Source organism: Delphinus delphis, chromosome 4, assembly GCF_949987515.2.
Source record: "Delphinus delphis chromosome 4, mDelDel1.2, whole genome shotgun sequence".
Taxonomy (NCBI): domain Eukaryota; kingdom Metazoa; phylum Chordata; class Mammalia; order Artiodactyla; family Delphinidae; genus Delphinus; species Delphinus delphis.
Window position 1 is genome coordinate 5,430,783 of NC_082686.1, and position 24,673 is coordinate 5,455,455.

Consider the following 24,673-nt stretch of genomic DNA (forward strand, 5'->3'; position numbering starts at 1 on the left):
CACTTCGCTTCCCTGAGTTACCCAAAGTGACAGTAAATGGCTAGTGTCAGGTCGGCCAGTAGTTTGGTGTCTGCCTTGAGCAGTATTCTGGGTGTGTGGATGGGAGCTGCAAACCCTAAGACCTGCAGGGCCTGCCAGATCATGTAAGTGAAGAAGGTGGGGGGCAGGGTAAAGGGATGGATGGCGACATGGAGAATTCAAGAGCTGAGTGACTGTCTAGGGGAAAAGGACTCTAGCAGCCTCCTGCCAAGTGATCCCGAGTGGAAACTGGGGCCCGTGTGAGCGAGTTTCAGAAATTTTGGTGTTATACGGCGACTCACGCTTTTCAAGTGTTTGCTCAGATATGTGCAAACCATTGTACGGGGCAAAGGAAACACGTCTTTAGTTTGGATCCGAACCACGGCGGCCGGTTGTAGTTCTCTTCTGAAAAATCACTTTTTCTTTTTCACCCTGCAGTACCTGTCTGTAGACTTGACTTTGTGCACTGGCCTATCCATTCTTGTGGAATCCAGTTTTATTTCTCGTCTTCCCATTTTCTGAACACTGCTACAGGTTCTATTTCAAAAATATATCTTCATTTTAAATCCCCACGATTCCTTTGGGCTTTATGGCATAAGGCCAAGCTGAAATAAGCTTTATAAATACATAAAGATATATAAAATAAGAATTGTCTATCCAGCAACTCATCTTCCAAACTGAGTCAAGATCCGCACCAACCTCGTGTCAAGAACGATAGCTTCATTTATTTCCGTGCTCTCTACCTCCTCAGGGAGAAGACTTTATTTGTCGGTGTTTTTATTCAAGGGCTTTTTGTGGTTGGCATTTATTGGCAAGGCAGATGCAGCAAATGTAGGAGAAATGCCATAGCATTTTGTGGCTGTAAACCTCGAGAGTAAGGAAGACGAGAGAGGAGAAAATGAGCCAGTGGACAGGTTGTTTAGTCTCGCTGGGCTGCAGTTGGCTCATCTGTAAAATGGGCTCAAGTGTAAAATGGGCATGGCATCGACACCCACCATCTGGGGTTTGTGTGAGCTGTATGTCGCCTGATGCAGCATTAGTTGTAGCTTCTGTTGTCGCCTTGTTGACTTGTTGTCAGGGGTCCCACGGTGACTCCAATGATGGTCTGCAGATGTACTACTCTCCCCCCTCTTCCTTCTTTGGTTTATTTTCCTTCCACGGCCATTGATTCCCTGAGAGCATCCGCCTCATTTGTGTATCAATATCACCCAGTTAAGTATAGGCATCACGCTTCCATCTGAGATACATGCCATGCTTCCCCTTGTGTAGAACCAGCTCCTAGGTTAAATGTCCTCTGTGTGCCGGTCTTGAAATCATTAAAGGTGCGTATCGTTTTGGTGGCTTGTTGTTCATCATGTTGGATTTTCCTGTTGAAAAAAAATGTTTGAACTGTTTTCATGATATTGTTGCCTAGACCCACCAGAACAACTGAGAGATCACAAGTAAGGTACTGTTGTCATAATATGCTATTTAGACTAACAGGATTTTATAACTGTAGATATGAATAACTTTTTAAATCCTTATGAATTCTAATGCCCACAAACATTGTTTCGTCCACTCTAAATGATGTATTATTATTACTGGACACTTCATATGCTTTTAGAAAAATATTTCATCCTTCTGGAAGCCTTTCTGTTGCTCCTTTATAATGGAACCAAGTTCAACACAGGGCACAAAACCTAAAGTTACAGTTTATTATCCTGCTGACTGGAGACTATGTCAAAATTAGCAGTTCCTTGAACAGGGCTTCCAAACCAAAGTCTTTACCTGTGTTCCCTTGTGTTTCTAGATGCTATCAGTCATCCAAATCTCTGGATATCTTTCTCCTTACCATCAGTTCTTTTCTGATGAGGTTTTTTTTTTTTTTTTTCTGTTTACAACCCCAAGCTTTTAAATTCTCTACAAATCAGGACTAAGCGAAATGAATTTGGCCAGATGGTGGCTGCAGGAAAATAGGAAATATGTCTTAGTTATCTGTATATTTCTCTCCTGGTGTCTAGCAGATATCTGGCAGCATAGCGAATGTTCAAGAAATATTTTTAACCAGCTTAATGATATTGAATGTGTATACCTAACACTGTGTCTGATGTACAGCAGGTGTTTAATAAATGTTATTGAATGAATGAATACATCATGATTGTGAAGATGACAAGATTGGCCGATTGGTTCAAATATGACAATGGTTAGAAATTATTAAATAGAAACTATTTCCATCTTTAAAAACAAAAGACAAAGCAAACAAACTAACTCTCTATTCCTCTGAGAAATAGCTGGAAAATTTAACAGCTTCTTTTCCTCTCGGCCAAGGTGGCTTCTCGTACTTCGGTTACGAGAGCTACTTTTGGTTTCAGGTAGCATCTGGAGCCAGTTTCTGATGTTCTTGGATTACTACTGCTTCTCTATTCATGATGCTTATCCTGTGCGATCAAGAGATGCCACGGCAGGAAGCTACTTAAATCAATTTAAGGCTTCAAATCTGCAACCTCATGCAGCCTGGCCCCGCCAGCAGCACGGGAAGTGTCCACCCCTTCTGATCTCCTCCCTGAGATGCTGGGACCCCAGCCTTAAACGTCTGCACCTCACTGACCCCCTGCTCCTCCGCCGTGATGAATGCAGGGGAGGTTTTCCGGTTGGAAATGGCCGTTGCTTGCCACCAACTTATTGGTTCTCTGAACAACCAGTTATACGAAGCAGTTTGAGGATTTTAATTTTAAGATCAACTCATCACATACCTCACGCTCCCCTGGGGGGGTGTGTTTAAAGGGAGAGAAGAGAGTGGAGTGAGAGACAGGGCTCCCACCTGAAGGACCAGCCAGCCTCTGCTCAGGTCACGTCCCCTGCAAAGGCTGGCCTTGTTCTCAGCTGTCGTGTGCACATGTCATGTACGCACGCACACGTGCACACACACGGACACACACGCACAAGGCTTGAGTTCCCCTGGCCTTTACCCTTCTAGAGATGGCCCTGCTCCTTCCCGCCCACCCCCCCTGCCTCCCCGCCTTTCCTCCAGTGTGTATTTTCTGGCTTCCACTCCACACCTAGCCCTGTTTTCAGAGCTGGGGATACAACGGCTGACAGGACCCACGAAGACCCCGCTTGGAAGGAGCTTATGTTCCTGGGGGGAGACAGACACTTATCAAGTAAACAAATAGTATTGTTTCAGATCATGGTCAGCGCTGGGAAGGGAAGTAAACCAGGAAGGGGATAAAGTCTGGCAGGAGGTACTTAGGAGAAGATGGTCAGGGGAGTCCTCTCAGAAGCAGTGAGACGTGAGCTGAGACCTCAGTGGTGGACGGGCAGGGAGACCCGGGCAGAGACCCTGAGAAACGGGTCCACGCGGAGGGAAGAGCAGAGATAAAGGCCGGCAGACAGCAATGAGCTTGGCATCCACAGCACAGAAAGAGTTTCCTTCCATCCAAGCTGTGTTTGAAAGGTGCAGACTTTCAAACACTCCCCCAGAATTTAAACTCAGAAAGACCCCCCGGGGCCATGAAGCAACATCTCCGCGTATTCACGCAGCTCTAGGTAGACCTTAACATTCGAATGGGCTCATTCTGACTCCCTCCTAGAAAACCAAACCTTTCTGATGTGCATTTGCAATTCTGTCTTCTTAAGGACCGGCCTGTAAATTCAGTCTGTTCTTTGTCGCTGTCCCTCAGACACAGAAAGCGATGGCGGGACTTGTTCTGAGGGTCCCGAGCTTGGAACCCTGAGCGCGTTTGCCTTTCCTAGCCATCTCCTCCCCCCTGCACGGGGTACAGGTGCCGAGCTTTCCTCCGACCTTGCCACGTGCTCTGGCTGTTTCACTGTGGCCGCAGCTATGTGGAGATTTTCTCTTTCGTTCTCACTACATTCTCTCTGACTTCTGAGTCCATTGGCGGCTCGCTGCTTTCCTAGGTGGACATATTGCCGTTCTGCTCTCATTGTTGGGGAGCCTACAGGGGGTGGAAGTGAGGGGGAGACCTGGGCCTGTGACAGAGGGGCAGGACGGCCACCTGTGTCCTGCTGAGTGACCAGAAGACGGCTCTGGATTCCAGTGCGTGGATGACACGCAGAGAGGCTCACCACCATGAAGGAAAGTCCACTGCATCTCCAGAAGGGCCCTGTCAAAACACAAATGTCATACATTTGTTTGTTCAACCCATCTCTACTGAGCATCTTCCCTGTAAAAATACTGTGCCAGGTATTACCTGAAGACATCAAAGTGTTAATATGTTAAACCAACACTTCCCACAGTCTCCTTGTTTATCAGAATAGCACATAGTGTCACAGACAGCAGACAAAGTGTCCCAAAGACGGGTCATTGAGGAGGTCCAAGAAACAAGGCAAAACCCAGCTTGTGGAAGACAGACACCCCCTCCCACACACACACACACACATACACACACACACACACACACAGCCCAGTGAGGTGTCACCACAAGCCAGAAGTGACCTGAAGGTCCTGGAAATATACAAAGGGTAAAAAATGTACAGCAAGGACCAGCATCTCTCAGTGTGGTCCCGTGTGGACCCTTGAGACCAAGGTCTCAAGCATCCTATTCCCAGACTAGGAAGCAACAAGCCAGAATTCAAGTCATTCAGTCAACACCCTCATGTTAAAAATCCCTTCTTTGCCTTCCCACTGCTTTCAGGGTAAAGACCCCCAAGGCTCTGAGAGGCCAGCCCCCCCTTCCCCACCAGTCATGACCCCCCTGATCTCCAGGCCCCAACTCTCTGGCCTCCTAAATTCCACCAACATAGATGTCCTGTGCCTGACATCATCTCGTTCCAGGTGAACTAGTCCTTCTTGGGATGAGTCAAGATGAGCGGGGTTATTGACACGGGGCTGCTAGCCTCGCAGTTGAACAGGCTGAAGACGCCAGCCAGGGCTTCTCCTTGGGGGTCCTCGGTGTGTGAGTCCCTGACGGTGTCACGTGACCCTCACGGACCCTTCCCCACTGGGGGCTCCAAATGCCCCAACACGTTCCCAGCTCGCCTACCTTCTGAGCAGATTTTCCAATCCTGCTTTTTATCCAGAATTACTCTCTTTCAGAAGAATCATGAGCACAACAAACTCAAAGCCCCACTTTATACCTCAGTGTAGTTTTTAAAGTCCACCAGCAAGTAGGATCACAATAACAACGAGCCCTTAACAATGCATGAAGCCTCCCAAGTACGAGCCAAGAATGGTAATAGAATCCACTGACGCGGACTTCCGATAACCATCTCACATTACTTATTTAGAGTTTTTCCTGGTTGCCGTTTGGGAGTGAAGATTCATTTACCAAGAAGGGTTCATTTACAAGTTTTCATTACTGCTCTGACATTAATATTAAACTGGAAAAGTGTTAGATCTGGTCAGCCTCGGGTGTGCGCGGACTACACCCTCCCCTTTGTAACTAGCTCTTTGATGCCATAGTGTCGTTTCAAGTCTGTGCCGTTTTCATTGAAATTGCTGGAAGTCGAGGTAAGCATCCTTGGCTTCTTACCTTTACATCAGTATCCAGCTCCATCCAAGCACAGATGTAAAACCTTGTTAGAAGTTGATGAAAGTTCCTTTTCTTGTGTCCCCAGAGGAGACTGAAGCCCACAGGGACCCTGCTTCACTTTCATTCTGCACAAATTTTTTGTGAAAGCATGCAAGTGTTCTCACATTTGCTGACTATAAAGAATCGCCCAGCCAGAAGAAGAAGGATATTGCAATGCGCCTTGGAATTTCAGGCTCCCAAAAATGCATTCATGTGTCCCTTATTCATCCTCAAATTCCAGGCACCTCCAAGTTCGCAGGTGCTGGACCAGTTTTCCCAGGTGAGATGGTTCAGAGCATAAGAAAGACTCTTTCAGGATTACAGGTTTTCATTAGAAATTATCAGGCCCGTTTCCCTTGACTAAAGGAAAGAGCTAAAGCTCAAAGGGCTCACAGAACTACTTGAGACAGAGGCAGGATTTCAAGGCAAGACTCAGCTCTCTCTCACTCACACCCTGCCCGTTGCTCTGAGCCCACCACCCTAGTCAGGTCAGGTCGGACACAGGCCATCTAACTGCTGCATCCATCGGATGCACCCCTTACCTTCCTCCACAAAGAACTGAGGAGGTCATTCCTTGTGGATTAGGAGAGGCAGAGGAGTACCATTCCCTATGCTGACTGAATCTGATGGTTTTCAAGTAAAAGTAAAGTGAAATCAGGATCCGCGTGGAATTAGGAACTTGGACCATGTAAGCTAGGATTTTGCAACAGCAGCGCATAATATCTGGGGTTGGGTGATGCTCTGTGGTGGAGGCTGCCCTTGGCATCATAGGACGTTGCCACGTGCCCCCTGGAGGGCAAAATCACCCTCAGCTGAGAACCGCTGTTCTCGACTATAGGCTTTCTTTCCCCAGGGTGCACGTGGCCAGAGGCGGGAACTGTTGTCTGAGCCAGATTCACAGACTGCAGGTCCATTACAGGGTTTCTGAATTGATCCGTTCTTGTTCGGAGTCGGGATTGATTTTGCTATTCTCCTTCCAAAGCTAAAATGCATTCAAATGTTGCATGTGAGTCTGAATAGATTGAGAAGGTTCAGGAAGTTTTGCTTTCCTGATAGGAAGGCAGGGGGGTGTCTTCTGGCTTTCAGCGAAAAAGAGGCAGGTTTAACACAGCAGTTTTCCCACAGTCGGGCAGAGCAGGGCTTGGAGGCCCCCGGGTGCAGGATAGCAAGCTTTGAGCTCGTATTTTCTGATGGATGTGGGATCGCCAGGGGAATCCATGCTAGTTCAAGGCCGGAGGGCTGGAGTTGTCATGGCGCCAGGAAGCGAAGTGGTTAGGGACCGACAGAGAAATGGATGCTGACTTATTTGCTGTGAACTTTCAGGGATATTAGTGGCACCAAAGGTCCCCAGAGGGCAGTGACAGGAGGATGAGAAATGGCCCATGATGTCAAATAATAAGACATAACATGGAAATAAAGGCTAAATCACCTCTCGTCCTTCAAGGAGTGAGTCAGGGCAGCGCCTGAGCTCCTCTGGCAGCCAGGTGTGAAGGGTGCAGTTTGTGGGCAGTGGGCTGATGAGACACGGGCCGGGGGATGCCCGGGGAGTGCAAGGCCCGGGGCGGGTGGGCTGTCGAGGCCAGGCGAGGAGAGAGGGCCAGCTCATGGTCTACAACCTACATCCCTTCCCACAGGGCTCGCTTCCCGGTCCTCTTAGCCGTCATCCTGTGACTCGGTGACCTTGGCTTTTCTCTCTGTGTGGCGCTGTGTCTCTCACTTTCATCTCTCTTGGTCCTGTGTCTTCATGATTTCCCTCTGCTTCCCTCTGGGTGTGTGCTTCTCTGAACCCCTCTGTCTCTCTCTGTCCTCTCTGTTTTCTCTCTCCCCCATCTCTCTGTCTCTATCTCTCTGTCTCCCTCTCTGTCTCTGTCTCTCCCCCCATCTCTCTGTTTGTCTCTCTCTGTCTCTGTCTCTCTGTCTCCCCACCAGCCCTCCTCCCTCTCACCTCACCCCTGCCCCACCCCCTCCATCTCAGCACCACCTGACCCCAGGCTGGCCCAGCAGCTCAGTCCCTCAGCCCAGTTGCTCGGAGCTTTCTTGCCCCACCAGCCTCCTTCACCCCTCGCTGTCCCTCCACATCTCTGACACAAGGGCCATCATAGGCTTTGGCCTCAGGAGCAGAGCACAGTGGGGTGACTGTTGACGATGCACAAACACGCAATTAAAACCCACAAAAGCCGGTGGGTGGAGACAGCCTGCAAGGCGCAGGCGGGACTCAGCCCCCGTGGGTTCCTCTGGGTTTGGGGAGGTAGCTCACAGGGTTTAGGTGTCTGGGAAGGTGCTAGAAGGGCTGGAAGTACAGGCAGGCAGGTGAGCAGGGCAGATGGAAGGTGAGGAAGGGAGTGCTGGGGTCCCCAGGTCCTTTCCCTCCCAGCTTTCAGAGGGTGAGCCCCGGGGCCGCCTGCCTGACTCTGTCCTTTCCTCCTATGTGCCTCCGCTAGCCTTTTCTGTGTGTGGCCTTCCCCTCCGATTTTCCTTCCCATCTCTGTCTTTCCATCACACGTGCACATGCACACACACTCGACACGGGTGCCCTGGCCCCTGCACTGCACTCAGCCATCTCCCGACCCTCTCGCACCTGCACTGTCTGTGCTTTACCCCCTCCCCGTGCCTTCTACTTCATGGGTGAAAGGTTCAGCACAAAGGAAACCAAACTAGAAAGAGGGAGAGACAAAGTGGAGAGGTAGCCGGAGGAAAGCAAGAGGGGAAGTTATCACTGAGGATGTCAGTTCCAATGTCCGTCTGGAGGACCTGGTTTCCTGGAATCTGCACCCAGGCCGGGCCAGGCTCCACCCGGGTTGGGGGCAGTGGCAGGTTTACACACCAGGATGCCAAGGGCGTGCGCACCTGACACAGGTGACTCTGGAGTTCAAAGCAAAGGAGACCCCTCGACTTCTCCTGGGTCACTGCCGCTTTCAAATGGAAACTCCAGAGGGCTGGGGTGGATTCACTTCGGGGTGGGGGGGGGTTGCTCCACGGAGCCTGGTGGGGGTCAAGTGTTCTGGGAGGGTGGGCTGGGGAGGGCTGAGCAGCGGGGAACCGAGAAGGCCCGTGGAGACAGATGCACTCAGGAGGCTTCGGCTCCCTCCTGGGGGGAATCCGGAAAAGCCACCTCCAATCCAGCCCTGAGGGGGTCTTTGGGTGCCAGCTGGACAGCTGTCCACTTCCCCAGGGAGCAGGCGACCTGGGAGAAGTGACTCTGGCTTGGCCTTGGCAGAGAAGGAAGGATGGCTCATAGGAGAGCCCACAGAGGGGCTGCTGTGAGCTCAGGGCACAGCGCGGGGACAGCGTAAACCACAAGCGTGCCGGCCGCTGTTACTGATCATTAAAGAGGAAACCCCTCCTCTCTTTGGTGGATGGGAGCAGAGACTGTTCCACACAGGAGTAATGTTCAAAGAGGTTTCCTGTGACACCCCCAGCCCATCCCAGACAGGAAGAAAGGACCTCTGTATTAGGGTCCTGTGGCCTCTGTACCAAATTACCGCAAACTACGTGCCTTAAAACAACAGAAACATATTCTCTCTTCTGGGCGGACAGAAGTCCGAGATCAACGTGTCCGTGAGGTTGTGCTCCCTCCAGGAATTCTAGAGAAGAGTCCCTTCCTTCTCTCTTCCAGCTTCTGGAGGCTCCAAGTGTTCCTTGGGTCATGACCCCATCACTCCAACCTCTGCCTCATCTTCACATGGCCGTCTCCCTTCTTTATGTCTCAAATCTCCCTCTGCTTTTTTTTTTTTTTTTAATGAGGACACATGTCATAGGATTTAGGGCTCACCTTAAATTCAGATGATCTCATCTCAAGATCCTTTACTTAATGACACCAACAAAAACCCTTCTCCAAATCAGATCACATTCACAGACCCCAAGGGTTGGGATATGGACCTATCTTTTGGGGGGACACTACTCAACCCACAAAAGACAGACACTAAGGTAAAAGAAGAGTGACCGAACCGTTCCCCCGTCAGATCTCCAGCCCCATAACTTCAGACCCTCTGGAAAGGGAGATGTCTGACAGGAAACTTTTCACCTGCATTATCTAATTAAACCCTCATTATAATAACTCTCTGTGGTCGATTCTGCTCTGTTCCCATTTTATGAGTGAGGAAACTGAGCCCAGACTTATACCTGTCAGATTAAAATGCAGGCAATGTCGTCCAGACTTCCACTCTTAATCACCACCGTTAGAAGCGTTGTTTAGTTTATCCCATGTGAAACGGCCGGCCAGATGGAGGGCCGGGAGGTTAAGAAACCAGGTGCGTGGGTGTCTAGATTGTCATGATAGTTTCCCATTTTATTTCTCTCTGTCTGGAGTCATAAGCGCATGGTTGTCTCGGCATGTAGAGACGTCTGCAAAACATAAAAGTGGACGGACGCTTAGAGAATCCAGTTTCCTAACTGGTACTGGGACTAGCAAAAGAGGTGGGTTTTAATGGCCATAAAGTGCCTTTAATAAACAGCGCTCCCCACCGATCACTCTGGTGCTTTCTTCTGCGTCAGCACATGAACTATTAAGAGAGCTCACTTACGTCAGTCACACAGTTGAAAGGGCTACTTGGGGTGCTAATCAGAAAACACACACTGTCAAAAGGAGCTAATTAGAGCATCACACAACTTAATCAAGCTTTGCCTGAAAAACTGGATCTCTTGGAGATACTGACTATTCAGAGATGCTTAGCAGGCCTGCGATAAGCAAACACAGAAGTCCTTGTATATAGGGATGTGGTGCTGAGCTGTTTTCATTATTAAGGATTTCCAGTTCTCACCAATCTTTTCCAGCTACCTTGACCACTACATCTAAAGTGGCAACCCTGAAGGTATCATGGGTTTGTCTTTTGATTGCAGACACATTCGTTCCATCCAATCTGGCACCTGAGCATCCCGCAGTCCAGCTGGGACCAAGATGCTGTTGCTTTTTAGGGGTTTAATAAGCCCTGTTTGTTCAAAGGGGAGTTGCTGGGATGGAGAGTCATTTGTGAATCTGTGACAAAGCATTACAAATATGCCAAGTGCTCAAGATTTAGTTGGGTGTCAGAAACAGCATAAGGCACTCTTGACCTACATTTTAAAAGAACCCTGGAGGTAAATGCCTTCCACATTTTCTCAAGTACTTGAACAAAATGATTTTTAAGATAATATTAGTTATGTAAATAAATAAAAGAGCCAATTAATCTGGACTCTTGGAATGAAGACAGATAATCACTTTTAGGAAATTGGATATATAAAAATCCACAGATTTCAAAACTGATCCATTAGGGTGCGTTGATTCACATGCAAAAAATTATTCCTCGTGCTACAAAAGAATTGTTCCAGTTTTTGTTTTTAATGACAGCTCTGTTAATGCTTTCATGATATTTGTTTGCAAATAATTTAACCCCCAATAGAGAAGGTTAAAGAATACATCCACTACCAGAAAGGAAGACGAAGAATTTTCAATACCATCATAAAAGGCATTAGGGACATAGGGTTTCATTTTTTAAAATTAAATACTTTTATTTTTCGGGACTAAAGCTAATACACATAGCAATATCTACCTTCAACATTAGCATCTATAATGGTAAACTTCATGCCACCATTTTTTCTAAGCTAAAGTCCAGATACATCAAGTTACAAAACTCATTTCACAAGAATGCGAAATTACATCATTTCTTTCTGTAAGAGTGTCGTGGCCAATTTATCATCAAGGAATTTATTATTGGGCTTTCCTTTGATCCAGTTCACTGTATGAAGCCAATGTTGAATCCAAGTGCCTTTGATTTCAGTGAGCCAAAACCAAGGTATTGTTTTAGTGGAACACAGGCTGAAAAATATTAATGAAAATGTATAATTAGTCACCATCACTTCTTGGGATAAAGACATCCTGAAAAAGCCAGTGGGAAAATGCTAAGTGGATTCTTGCATCATAAATACGAAGTAACATGACAATGTAATGCAAGGTCTCAGAAATCAACATGGTAAATCTCCCCAAAATAAGGTCATCATTTCTCTTATTGGGGGCTTGGGGGGACTCTTAAGAAAACTCAAAGCATTTTGAAAATTCTTATGCTCATTTAAACTGTGCAAAATGCATTTTCCAGCCCGTCTTGCTTTTGTTTCTAGTTCTCCTATACCATTGAGTAGTCTCTCCCTTCTCTTTAAATGGTTATTCTCTTTCAGTGAGTAAACTTGAATTTCGAAGGTTCTGGGGTCTAAGTCACTGTCTAACCGCACACAGCTTCACTGCTTTGTTAGCACGACCACCAGCTAATGGCAGCCCTGCCTGGCACAGGAGGTTCCAAGATCCCACCAAGGGGCTGGCTGAGGAAGACATGATCAACAATAAGGAAAGCAGGGAATATTTTGAAGCAAAAGAAACAAGAATTGCCAGTTATTTTAGATTCAGAAAGTTAAGGAATGAGTTATGCCTTAGATAACGTTATTAAGAATAAAATGCTCACTAACGATCTCCTCTGGGGTGTCCCCGACCACATCAAACTCAGCATGTCTGAAACCAAACCCATGATCTTTTCCCACCAAATTATGGTTTTTCTCCTAGGCAGTTCTGTGCAATGAATGAATAGTCCTGCTGTCCACCCAGTTTCCTGAGCTTGAAACCCGGAAGGGAGTCATCACTGACCCCTCCTTCCCACTGTCCCACCTGCCATCAGTTCTGGAGCCATCTCCTTGGGCTTGTTCCACAACTCACAGTTTCATTCCCTTTCACTTCCCATTGATGCTCAGGCCATCATCATGGCTCCCTCACCTGCACATCCTCTTACCTAGTCTCTCGGCTCCAGGACTGCACACCCCCAGCCCGTTTTCTAATCAGAGCTGCTCACCAGGTCTGCCATGAGGGACTTACATGTGAGCCAAGATGACCAGCCTCTCAGTCCCCAATGTGGCCAGGAAGAGCCCACTGCATTCATCCCAGTGTGTTGCACAAATACCCCTTGTCTGCATGCGTCTCGAAGTGAGAAGAGTTGGAAGCACTAGGCTACACAGTGAACAATGTCTATTCCAAAACTGCTGGAAGGTCAGGTCTGGGCTTCAGTCCAGCTCAAACCTGGGCGATGTAGTTTGCAAAGTGTGTCTAGTGACTGGGCTCTAATTGTGTTCATGCATTTAGGGGTCCCACAAGATGTATTGAAGACTTGAACCAGGGTCATAATGATGGGAGCAAAAGGGAGTCAAGAGATATTTTGCAAGTAGAATTAACCTGGAGAAGGAGGTGTCAATGAGGGCTCTGAGATTTCAAGTATCAATTTCTGGGAAGATGAGGATGACATACAAAAAGTGTGGGCATGAAAGAGAAAGTGGCATTTGGGGATGAGTTTGGGACTAGGGGCTGGCCTTCATGAACTGGGTTTGTAGACTGTGACTTTTAAAATTCGTGATGTGCATTTCTCTAATGATTAGTGATGCTGAGCATCCTTTCATGTGTTTGTTGGCAGTCTGTATATCTTCACTGGAGAAATGTCTATTTAGGTCTTCTGCACATTTTTGGATTGGGTTGTTTGTTGTTTGATATTGAGCTGCATGAGCTGCTTGTATATTTTGGAGATTAGTCCTTTGTCAGTTACATCATTTGCAAATATTTTCTCCCATTTTCATCTTGTTGTCTTTTCATCTTGTTTATGGTTTCCTTTGCTGTGCAAAGGCTTTTAAGTTTCATTAGGTCCCATTTGTTTATTTTTGTTTTTATTTCCACTTCTCTAGGAGGTGGGTCAAAAAGGATCTTGCTGTGATTTATGTCTTAGAGTGTTCTGCCTATGTTTTCCTCTAAGAGTTTTATAGTGTCTGGCTTTACATTTAGGTCTTTAATCCATTTTGAGTTTATTTTTGTATATGGTGTCGGGGAGTGTTCTAATTTCATTCTTTTACATGTAGCTGTCCAGTTTTCCCAGCACCACTTATTGAAGGGGATGTCTTTTCTCCATTGTATATTCTTGCCTCCTTTATCAAAGATAAGGTAACCATATATGTGTCGGTTTATCTCTGGGCTTTCTATCCTGTTCCATTGATCTGTATTTCTTTTTTTGTGCCAGTACCATACTGTCTTGTTTACTGTAGCTTTGTAGTCTGAATGAGGTATCACCTCACACCAGTCAGAATGGCCATCATCAAAAAATCTACAAACAATAAATACTGGAGAGGGTGTGGAGAAAAGGGAACCCTCTTGCACTCTTTGTGGGAATGTAAATTGATACAGGCACTATGGAGAACAATATGGAGGTTCCTTAAAAAACTAAAAATAGAACTACCATATGACCCAGCAATCCCACTGCTGGGCATATACCCTGAGAAAACCATAATTCAAAGAGTCATGTACCACAATGTTCACTGCAGCACTATTTACAATAGCCAGGAGATGGAAGCAACCTAAGTGTCCATTGACAGATGAATGGATAAAGAAGATGTGGCACATATATACAATGGAATATTACTCAGCCATAAAAAGAAATGAAATTAAGTTATTTGTAGTGAGGTGAATAGATCTAGAGTCTGTACTTCACAGAGTGAAGTAAGTCAGAAAGTGAAAAACAAATACTGTATGCTAACACATATATATGGAATCTAAAAAATAAAAACATTTTTAAAAGGTTCTAACAAACCTAGGGGCAGGACAGGAATAAAGATGCAGACATAGAGAATGAACTTGAGGACACAGGGAGGGGGAAGGGTAAGCTGGGATCAAGTGAGAGAGTGGCATTGACATATATACACTACCAAATGTAAAATAGATAGCTAGTGGGAAGCAGCTGCATAGCACAGGGAGATCAGCTCGGTGCTTTGTGACCATCTAGAGGGGTGGGATAGGGAGGGTGGGAGGGAGACACAAGAGGGAGGGGATTTTGGGATATATGTATACACATAGCTGATTCACTTTGTTATACAGCATAAACTAATACAACATGGTAAAGCAATTATACTCCAATAAAGATGTTTAAAAAATAAATAAATACAAAATATAAAATAAAATTCGTGATGGACATTCATGTGGAAATATCTAGCAAAGCATGTGAAATTCAAGTCTAGAACTCAGGAAAGAGAGCAAAATGGAAAAGATGGATGTGAGCTATAACGAGATGAGGTGAGTGCTGAGCCTCCAAGAGAGGGCTGAGCACAGGGCACTGGGAAAACCCTGTCTTAGAGGGTGGATGGAGGACAGGGTCCAGGAAAGGAGAGTAACAAGTCGCAGTCAGAGATGTAGGAAGAGCTCTGGGAGAGCAAAGTGCTGTGGAAGCTGAGAGTTTCAAAAACAAAAAGATCAACAGCACAAAATGTTGTAGGTGGTACAAGTAGGGTGAGGACCAAGAAGAAACCATGGAATGTGGCAAATAGAGGTCACAGTTGAACTTCAAAAGAACAATTGCTGTAGTTGATGGTGATGGCAGCTGTGCCAGTTCAGGTTTTCCAAGAATCAGATGCCAAAACAGATTAGACATGCAAGGGATTTGGTGGTGGGGATGGGGGGTGGGGGGATTCTTGTAAAGAATAAAGATAAAAAGAGGGAGCAGTATTACTGAATTCAGGTTCAGCCACTCATTGCTCAATAATCCAACACTGAGAAACAGATGTTGGGTAAAAGGAGAGACAGCTTTATTGAGGAAGCTGGCAGTCCTGTGGAAAAGGTGGACTCATGTCCCAAAGAACTAACTCCCCATTCTCAGGCTTTGCTCAGAAATTTTATAGGGAAAAGAAAAAGGGGCTACGTGCTGAGGAGAGGGTGGTGGGGGTCATGATCAATTCACAGACATTCTTCTGATTGGTTGGTGGTGAGGTAATTGGGAGTCAACATCATCAACCTTCTGGTTTCAACCGGTCTGGGATTTCCTGCTGGTGGGCAGCATGCAGTTAACTCCTTCCAGCTGGTGGGGTTTCAGTATCTACAGAACAGCTCAAAGGATGTGGCTCAGAATGTTCTCTATAGACCTTGAGGAGGAACTAAAGATCCTTGACTTTGTTTAATGACTAAACTATTGTTATTTTGTCTTCCTTGACTATTGTCCTTTGTTTCTGCATCTTCTTATTTCTCTGATTAAATTTATTCTTTAGAACTTGGGGAGGGCCTAGGAGGCTAAAGTTTTTCTGCAAACAAGAAGCAGGTGGAGGACATGGCTGGTGTCTGTTCCAGAAACAGGGTCCTGCTCCATTACAGCAGAAGCAGGCAAGGAGGGCCCACAGACCAAGACACAGGTGTGAATCCTGTGACAGGAGGAAGGGAAGGAAGGGGTGGGCAGGAAGACCCTCTGCTGTGGTGCACTGCTGAGGACTCTGCAGCCGGGTGATGGGGAAGCCCTGAGCAAACCCCTCATTGAGAAATCCCACATCAGGTGGGGTTTGTCATCACGGAAACCTGTCGTGTCAGGCAGTGCTGGGAGCAACCCAGAGGACAGGTGGCCTCTGCGTTGGGGCGGGGCGGGGGGTGGGGGGAAATGGATTCTGTCCACTAACCTCTCTCCCCACAGTGGGTTCTCTTGAAGAGGGTGCATTTCCCTGGCATCATAGAAGCCAAATGAGTGATCCTGAGAAGGAAGTAGAAACCCTGATACTCGGTCTAAGCTGTTCCTCTTTGTCTACACGGCACTGACCGAAAGAGACACAAGCAGTTTAGCAGGCAGGCAAAGCCTGGTAAGGATTCCACCAAAAGCAATCACAGAAGTGACGGCCAAGGTCACACAGTTCTGTGGAAGTGCTGAGACTCCATCATTCTTTGCTCTGCATCCCTGTCTCCCTCCTCAAACCCTGCACTCTCCCGACCACTATCCACTGCATCCAGGTTCAGCCCATCACCGTTTATACCCCGCATGTGCGGTTGCCTCTGGTGTTTCCCGTGGTGGGGTTTCCAAGAATCTTGTTACCTCTACTTCTCTGGTGAAAGTATAACATTTAAGAGCTTAAGTGAACAAGTCATAGGAAAGCCAGCTCTCCCTGTGCCTGGTGGAGGAGGCCTGAGGATGATGCCTTTGCAGGGGCTCTGACCAGGGGTCTCGGGAAGCGTGCTCAGGTGTGGAGACATTCCCACCTATAATACCCCGAGTGGCCCATCGCATGGGCACAGGGCCAGCCAGCACCTGCTGACCAAGTGAAGAGCCCACCTAACCCTCTGTGTTTCCTTGCAGGTGACCTCATCCACTTGCCTCCATACCTTCGAATGGACTTCTTGTTGAATCGAAGTGGTCCAGGCGCCAGCAGGGACCCGAGTTTAGGGCAGGCATGCTTGGAGCCCCAGAAAAGTCGGACCCTGAAACGCCCCCCGGTCCTCGAGCCCATCCCCATGGAGGCTGCCTCCTCCACGGCCTCCACGAGGGACGGACAGCAGTGGCAGCAGGGGGCCGTGGCCACATTACCTCAGCGGGAGGGGGTGGAGCTGGGACAGGCAGCCAAGATGAGCAGCTCCCAGGAATCCCTGCTGGACTCTCGGGGCCATTTGAAAGGCAGCAATCCCTACACCAAGTCCTACACCCTGGTATAACCAACGGCATGACTGGACAGCGGTTGTAAATACGGTTTAAAAAATTCAATCAAAGCTACCTTTTTTTTACAGAATTCCAATATTTATAATGAAAGAAAATTGCCAAAATATATTAAAAAAAAAAAAAGAGAGAGAGAGAGAAAATACTGAAAAAAACCACAGACAGTGCAAAGACTCTCCTGCTTTTTCTCTGTCTGAGTGTGAGCTCCATCTGCCTGGGCATCTGACTTTTTGGGAAAGAAGTCCAGTTTTATGATCTTCACGGGCTATTGCATTTTTACTGATTTTCTACAATGTGCATGGGGGACACATTCAACCTTCTGACTGGAAGTTCTATCACACAAGATTCAAGAAAGAAAACAGGAAAAAAAAATTACCTTCTTTGTGAATTTAAAAGGAACCTTGATTTGGGGACCGGGGGAAACGTTAGTCATGTTTGCACACCTTTCTTTCCCATTAGAAATTGGGTCCTTGATTTGACCTCCTTCTGTTGTTACTTAGGATGAGTGCCGTCAGTGAAGGGGTGGGGGGAATCAATTTGGTTTTCTTTTTTGTTTATTTTTTAAGTTAATGAGACAGTCTTTGCATTTTGTCTAAGTGAAATAAAAAAGAAAAGGTGGTCTGCCTTTATTTCGATGTCTACTTCTCTTGTCGCCTATTGATTGCTGGGTCCTCCTTCCTAGGGGTGCTTGTGTTTGCAAACACCAGGGCTGAATCAAGGCCCCAAGTTAATAAACCAGCCAGGATTCTGAGAGTCTGACTTCCCCAGGATAGAGGGGAGAGACACAGAAGATGCAGCAGGTCTGAGTTTTAATGAGGGGCTGGCCAGGTATTCTAAGCCCTTTCATATGCTCTGCTCTTTGCCTCCCAACGACACCTGGTCCTCTAGCTGGACTAGGGGTCAGAAAACTATGACCCACGGGACAAATCCAGCCCACTGCTGTATTTATCTATAAAGTTTTATTGGAACACAGCCATGCACACCATGTGCGTTTAGTCCATGGCTGTTTCATGCCATGATGGCAGAGTTGAGTAGTGACAACAGAGATGGTAGGGCCAGCAAAGCTGGAACAATTCACCATCTGGCTTTTTCCAGAAAAAGTTTGCAGACCCCTACTCTAGAGTCCCACCGTCAGCCCCAGCTCACTGGAGGCAGGAAGGTTGGACCAGGAGAAGTCTGTGCATCCTGTCCTCAGGGACCTGTCCTGCCACCACCATAACCAGTATCTAAATGTGCAGTAGACCATCTTAGTGTCTGTTCCTCTGACTCACTCCTCTGCACCCAGAGAAAATGAGTCAAGAGTAAGTGATGTTCCTCTGAAATCTTTCTTTTTCTTCCTCTCAGTTTATATTATTTTCCATGTGGCTTATCCTAGCAGAGCACTTATTCTTAAATAGTATGAATTGTGTTCTCCTTCCCATGACCCTTACATAGTACACCTTAGAAAGCCCCCCCCCCAACTCCCCATTCCAGCCTCTCTTAGGTCTCATGTCAGAGGTTTAGCATTGACCAGAAAACTTGGTCGAATGACCGGAGCTGCTCAGTTGCCAAGGTAGCAGACTGTACAAATACTTCCACTCCCTTAATACTCTCTACAGGCTCCCCTTTAAGCCACCAGCCTAGGCTGGTGTCAGCCATTGCCATCTGAGAACATGTTCAGAAATTTCTTTCCTATTCTGCCTCCTTCTGTCCTTCTGTCCCTCCCTCTTTCCTTCCTTCTCTCCTTCCTTCTCTCCTTCCCTTCTTCCCTCCATCTTTTCCATCATTCCTTCCTTCCATTTACTTTCCAGGCAAGCCCATTTGCCTACTTAGATTCAGTGATACCGAGCGTCTGCAGAGCAGATCCAGGACCACATCAGGACCGCCTGCTGGCCCTGACATTAGGTGACTTCCTGGATGCGAAATGCTTGTTTCTTGCCGTGGTTTCAAACTTTAACCCATGTTGACAGTTCGTTGTTGGCATCTTCACAGACTCTCACAGACTGCTTTTTTTTTTTAATTCAAAGAAATGAAATGCTACTTTCTGGGAAAAAATAAAATTAAAGGTCTATTGTTCATCAACCTAAAACTTACTATATCCCCTAAACTTAGAAGTTTACATTTTTAAAAATTTTTTATCTCAAGATGTGCAAAAATAAAAAATTCTACATCATGTCTGCCTCTGGAATGGATTGCTTTCAATAATACTGCCTTGGAAATGCTCATTAAAATGAGTTCAACACATAAGCACTGTATCAAAAAGTTCACCCTACCCCTCAGGTAGGGGCCTGGTGTTAATATCTACAAAGAGACCCAGATGAAAGGGGTCTCTGTGGATTAAAAAGTCCATTATTGAGAGGAGTGATCATTTTCCTCTGGACTTCTGCCCATTTCTAATCTGATTTGTAATGCCTTCCAGAGGTCACCTTACTAGCCTAAGTCTGCAGCCAGATTGATGTAGCTTGGTGTGGCGAAGCTCAGATAAATTCTTCATCCTCCAGCCAAAAAACTCTAGGGTCAATGGACAATCGTTATTGGGTCAACGGACTGGGTTTCCTCTGAGGCATCCACCTGGCTGGCAGCCTGAAAGACGTTCTCCTTCCTAAAGTGAGCAAGGTCTTCTGTTGCTGCACAGCCAGGGTACAGCACTGAGCACGTGCACACCCACAGGAACCCCAGTGCTTCCACCTGGGTCACTGCCTGGTACCCACCTCTGCTGTGCTACCCACAAAGAGAAGAGGCTGGAGAAGGGAGGTGGGGAGAGATGGAAGAGTGAGATGGTCTTAAATCTGATCGCTCAGAAAATCTCGATAATATCTTAAGACAAGGAAAACACACTGTTGCTTAATCTGCTTTTAAAATAAGTGGTAGATCACCACCAGGAAAGATCCCTCTGACCTGGGACGTTGATTCCTCATATGCCAAAATCTTCATGTGACTTTTAAGGAAATGGCTGAGGCCTTCCAGAGAAGCGGTGAACTCTGTACATCTATTTCCAGCAACGGCAGACAGTGTGTGCAGCCTCCAGGCACTGGACTGGGACCAGGAATCCGAGGACTGGTTCATTATAGTCACCTATTCTGCAGAGGTTTAAAGAGAGCTCACAGTATGTCCACATTCAAATGGCATCTTTGTCCAAAGGATGTGACTCAGAGAATATCATCAGCTCTTGGAAGGTCACCTGGGAAGATTGTGTCAACAATTTAATATCCAAGGGTCTTGAGCTCCACGTTTCTTTTCCACCCATTGGCCCAAAATGACCTGTCAAACAGAGGCAGACGGCTCATCTTCTCATTGAAACCCTCCCTGAATACCCTATGTAACACCACATTCTGTCCCTCTCCTGGCGTTCCTGCGCCCCTATACCTTCTGTGCTCTCTATCCATATCCTTAACATCTTCTAACTGCCTGCATAATTTGCTTATTTATCATGGCTACTGTTCATTATCTGTCTTCTCTCACTGGAATGTCAGCTCCATGAGGGCAGAACTCTTTGTCCTGTCCCTTGCATCCCCAGTTCTTAGAACAGAAGAAGCTGGCCCATAGTAGGCATCTTATAAATATTTGTTCAGTTGGAAACAAATGGGTGGGGTTTCCTAAGCTCAGGGTTCCTCAGCTGTGACACGAACCCCCTAAGTGTGCAAGGGCCACCTAGCTGCTCTGCATCACCCATGGGCCTGGGGGCGCAGGGGGGCCGATGGGAACGTGGCACTCATGCCGACTGCTGGGCCATGAGTAACATCATGCTGAGTCTCTGCCAGCATCCATGGAACACTGGAGGCCAACCCATTACCCTTCGCATATGGTAGAAATCTGAGCCCCTCTACTGCTCTTGACAGTAATTAGACCTGGCAGCCCCAGCCCCTCCTCCACTCTCCGGCAGGACTAGTTACAGCTTAGACTTCTGGGTGTGATCCACTTACACATTTTTACAGTTTGATAGGAATTTTTTTTCTTTCCTCTTCTCAATCTCTCACTTTTCAGAAAGAACGAGAAAAAACTTGGGAAAAGTCACTTTGAGCACCTGGCAAGGGGTACATGTTTCATCTCCCAAGACAAGCTTGGCAAAGCCAGAAAGCTCTTTGTGTCCCAGAAACTTCAAACCAGCTATAGGGAGAAAAGGCAATGTTTATCCTTTCTGGCATCATGCCTCCCCAGAGAGGCTGTGCTCTGCCTCAAAGAGATAGCCCTTCCTCGGAGAAAAAAACAACTGGGATATACATTCATGTTTATGTCTGGGGAAGATACTGAGAAGGGTCCTCGAGGATAGCAGGGCCTGGGGTCGGACCAGCACCTGGGTGAGTACCGGGTCTACCCCGGCATCATGATCAGAGGGAAGATGGCATTTCCAACTGTGCTGTGTTCTGCTCTCAAAGAGTTAATTCAGCTTTTGCCTCAATCTCTCACCTTCTGAGGTTTCCCTAAGGGCTCAGTGCCTCCCTAAATAGAGGGGACCTCCTCTTGCCACGTTATGGAGAAATACATTAGCAGTCTCTTTAAAAGACGCTTCCTGTTTCTAGATATGAAATTATAAGTGTCTTATAAGGTGGTGACTTCTGAGCTGGGGAAGTGATGGTGCTGGGTGCTGACCCTGCATCCAGCCCCCAGGTAGGTGGAAAATGAGGATCCTTGCCCTGAACAAGAGTACAATTCTCTGTGCAACCCCTGTGCCCACACTTGGCACCACACACATCAGACACACCCATATGCCATGCCAACAACCTCCAGCATCTGTCTCCCCATCCAACGTGAGAGGTTGCTCTGCCGTTGCCCAGGAAGGTGACCTGATGACAGTCTCAAGAGATGCACTCTGCTGGGACAAAGCCAAGGACAAGCCAAGTAAAGATGCATACATTTGAACCGATTGAATTTCAAGGAACTGTTAGCCCAACGCCGTACCTATTCCTCTGATGGCTTAGCCACCTGACAAGAGAACATTCCCGTCCCACTGAAACTACTTACCTTCCCTTTTCAACTCTTTCATGATCTTCAGTTTAGTGGATCTTAGTGAATGACATTCAGCCCACTTATGAGGGAGTTAACCCTCACCATCAAGGTGCCTTTCTTTCCTTTAGGAGGAGTAGGAGTCTTTTGCATCAAGCCAAGCGTAATGAAGATGCTTCCAACAAGGGTTCCCAGAGCCCCCAGAAGGGGACATTCTTATGGCTCTGATCCAACTGGAAAACCCTCCAGAGTCCATCCATTTCAAAGACTGTTCTCAAGATGTGCTTGTCTGCTGGCCTGCCTCTTTTGCCTGTTCTGCCCACTATGGAAAATTGTGTTTGTTTAATTATGTCGAATCTTAGGAGGATTTGGCGTCAGCAAGGCATGTGGTGTAACAGCAAGAACACTGTACTGACAGGCCTGGCTCTGACACTGACCCTTCTGGGAACTCACCAGGAGATCACGTGCTTGGCCATCTGGTAGACCTGATTGGACCAGAAGATCCCTAAAACCCTTAAGTTTCAACAAGGAGATGATCCTTCTCGGTGTCAACCTTATTGAGTAAATATCTGAGCTCCTCAGAAGTGTGTGTGAGGGGTGAGGGCTGCATCTCATGCACTTTTTTGTACCCTTTTTTAGGCATCAGTGAAAAATGGTCAATGTTTTTAAATGATGCTTATGAAGTGAATGTAGGTGTGCAGATTTGTCATCGAACACAAAAAAAGATGCCCTAAGTGTCCATGATCCCGGGGTACAAGACAGATTTGACCTTTTTAATAAACTCTTCAATTCGGCTAATTGTGTGTTTGCTCTTTATCTTGGGTGGGGGGGAAGGTAAAGAAACAACTCAGTTATTTGAAGGTTTCAGGTCATGGAGACGTCACTGCATGCTGCTTAAAATCTCAAATACTGGCGTTGAAAAGACCGACCTTCCCTCAGGCCCTTCTAAATAAAAACTTCTCTTGAGGTAGGCTCTTCCGAAACATCACATTCAGCAGATTTCTAGGTTTGTGTTAGTAACCCTTGTGAGAGTCAGCAGAAAAGCGATTTTTGTTGTTCTTGCTGTGTGGGGGAAAAGGCTGGTGACCTGTCCTTGGTGGGCATGGCACTCCGTCCCCTGGGCCACTGGTCCTCCATAACACCTGGGCCGACAGGTACATCGACCCGGCACTCATGCAGATGTGAGCTGGGGTGGAGCAGCTGAGGCTCCTACGAGGCCAGCACCTCTGATGCTAACCCAGCTCTGCATGGAGCAGGCTAACACTTCAGGACCCCCTCCAACCCCAACCCACTCCTCTCCTGCTCTCAGCAGGCAGACAAGCAAAGAAACGGAGCCCATCGAGGAGGCGTGTCTTCCTTTTCCTGCATGCACCCCAAACTCTTCCAAACCCACACCTTTCCTTACTCTTGCCCACCTCCCACCCACAGCTCACTCCCCCATCTGTACTCTGGATCCCAACCTCTCCACCTTTACAAGACCCTCACCCCCCGCCTCCACCCACTCATATTCACATGGAAATATACTCAAATCTTTCCCACAGAGAAAAAAGAAACCTCTTCTTCTGCTTCCACTCACTGTAGACACTGCCCCCTGCCCCCCTCCCCTCCCAGTGCAGCATCTTGAAGACGTGTGCCCTGTGCTCACACTGCTTCACCACCTTTTTCTCCCATCTGCTCTTTCCCCTAAAGCTGCTCTCCTGGACGCCACAGATGACTTCCTTGTGGCCGGATCCCGTGGTCCCTTGGCAGCTTTCATCCAGTCAACCTCTTCTGAAGCCTTTGGAAAAATTGTCTTCTTCCTGGTTTCTGGGTCTTTGGCTCTTTGGGCTAATTCTTCTCAATGTCATTGTCAAGGTCCGCATTCTCCAAAGCTCCTTTCAAATGTGTCTGTTCCCAGAGTTCCCACCCTCTCTTGTGCATTTGTTTGTCATCCTGGGCAGTTTTAGTATCTCACCTGCCATCTCAGCATGAGTTCCCATCTGTGGTCTGCTGATTCCTAAGTATGTGTCTCCAGCTGAACTTCTGCCCTGAGCATCCAGTCCATGTCCAACAGCCTCCTGGACATCTCCGTTCAGATGTCCCATGAGAACCTCAAGATCCACCTACAGGATACTGATGACCTCATGTGGCCCCACTGTTCCTGGCTCCCCTTCCTCTTGAACCCCTACCCCGATGCTTGGCTCCACTAGCCAACCCACTACACTCCTCTCCCCATGTTCACTAATCCTGTCTCTTATTGGCTCACACTTTGCCCTGTGCTTCCCAGTCTGTCCTTGCTCTGGTTCAGGGCCTCCTTCACATGAGTTGCTGCAGTGACTCCCCGAACTAGGTCTTGGGATCTCCAGTAGTGCACACTCTCCAATCTTACTCTGTACACCAGGGCCATATGAGTTTTCCTACCATAAATTTTTCATTGAATTACTTATTGCTTAATATCTTTCGATGATTTTCCATTTACAAAATGTACACTCTTCAATTAGCCATGTAAGATCATACATGATCTGGTTCCTGTCTAGATAGACTAGACTACTCTGTCATCTTTATCAACACCACTTAATCACCTCTCTCTCTCTCTCTCTCTCTCTTTCTCTCTCTCTCCTCTCTCTCCTTCTCTGTGACACACACATACTCTCTCTCTCTCTCTTAGTGTTTCTGCCAGCCTTCAATACTTGCATTGACTATTTTGCCCTCGTGACCTTGCACATGCCTGTTCCTCTACCTGGACCATTAAACGCCCAACTCCCTTATCTGAATAATCCTTGCCCATCTTTC

The 24,673-nt window shown here is 47.2% G+C and overlaps 1 protein-coding gene across 1 annotated transcript in view; it reads left to right on the forward strand.

The window, feature by feature from the left end:
- DSCAM (DS cell adhesion molecule) overlaps positions 1 to 17,597 on the forward strand; it is a gene marked incomplete at its 5' end in the record, with an annotated part of 743,491 nt that extends 725,894 nt beyond the window's left edge. Inside the window, one exon of the mRNA XM_060009865.1 lies at positions 16,625 to 17,597. Within this exon, the coding sequence (XP_059865848.1) occupies positions 16,625 to 16,977 (353 nt within the window). The remainder of the gene's footprint in view (positions 1 to 16,624) is intronic.
- Positions 17,598 to 24,673: the final 7,076 nt, after the last annotated feature.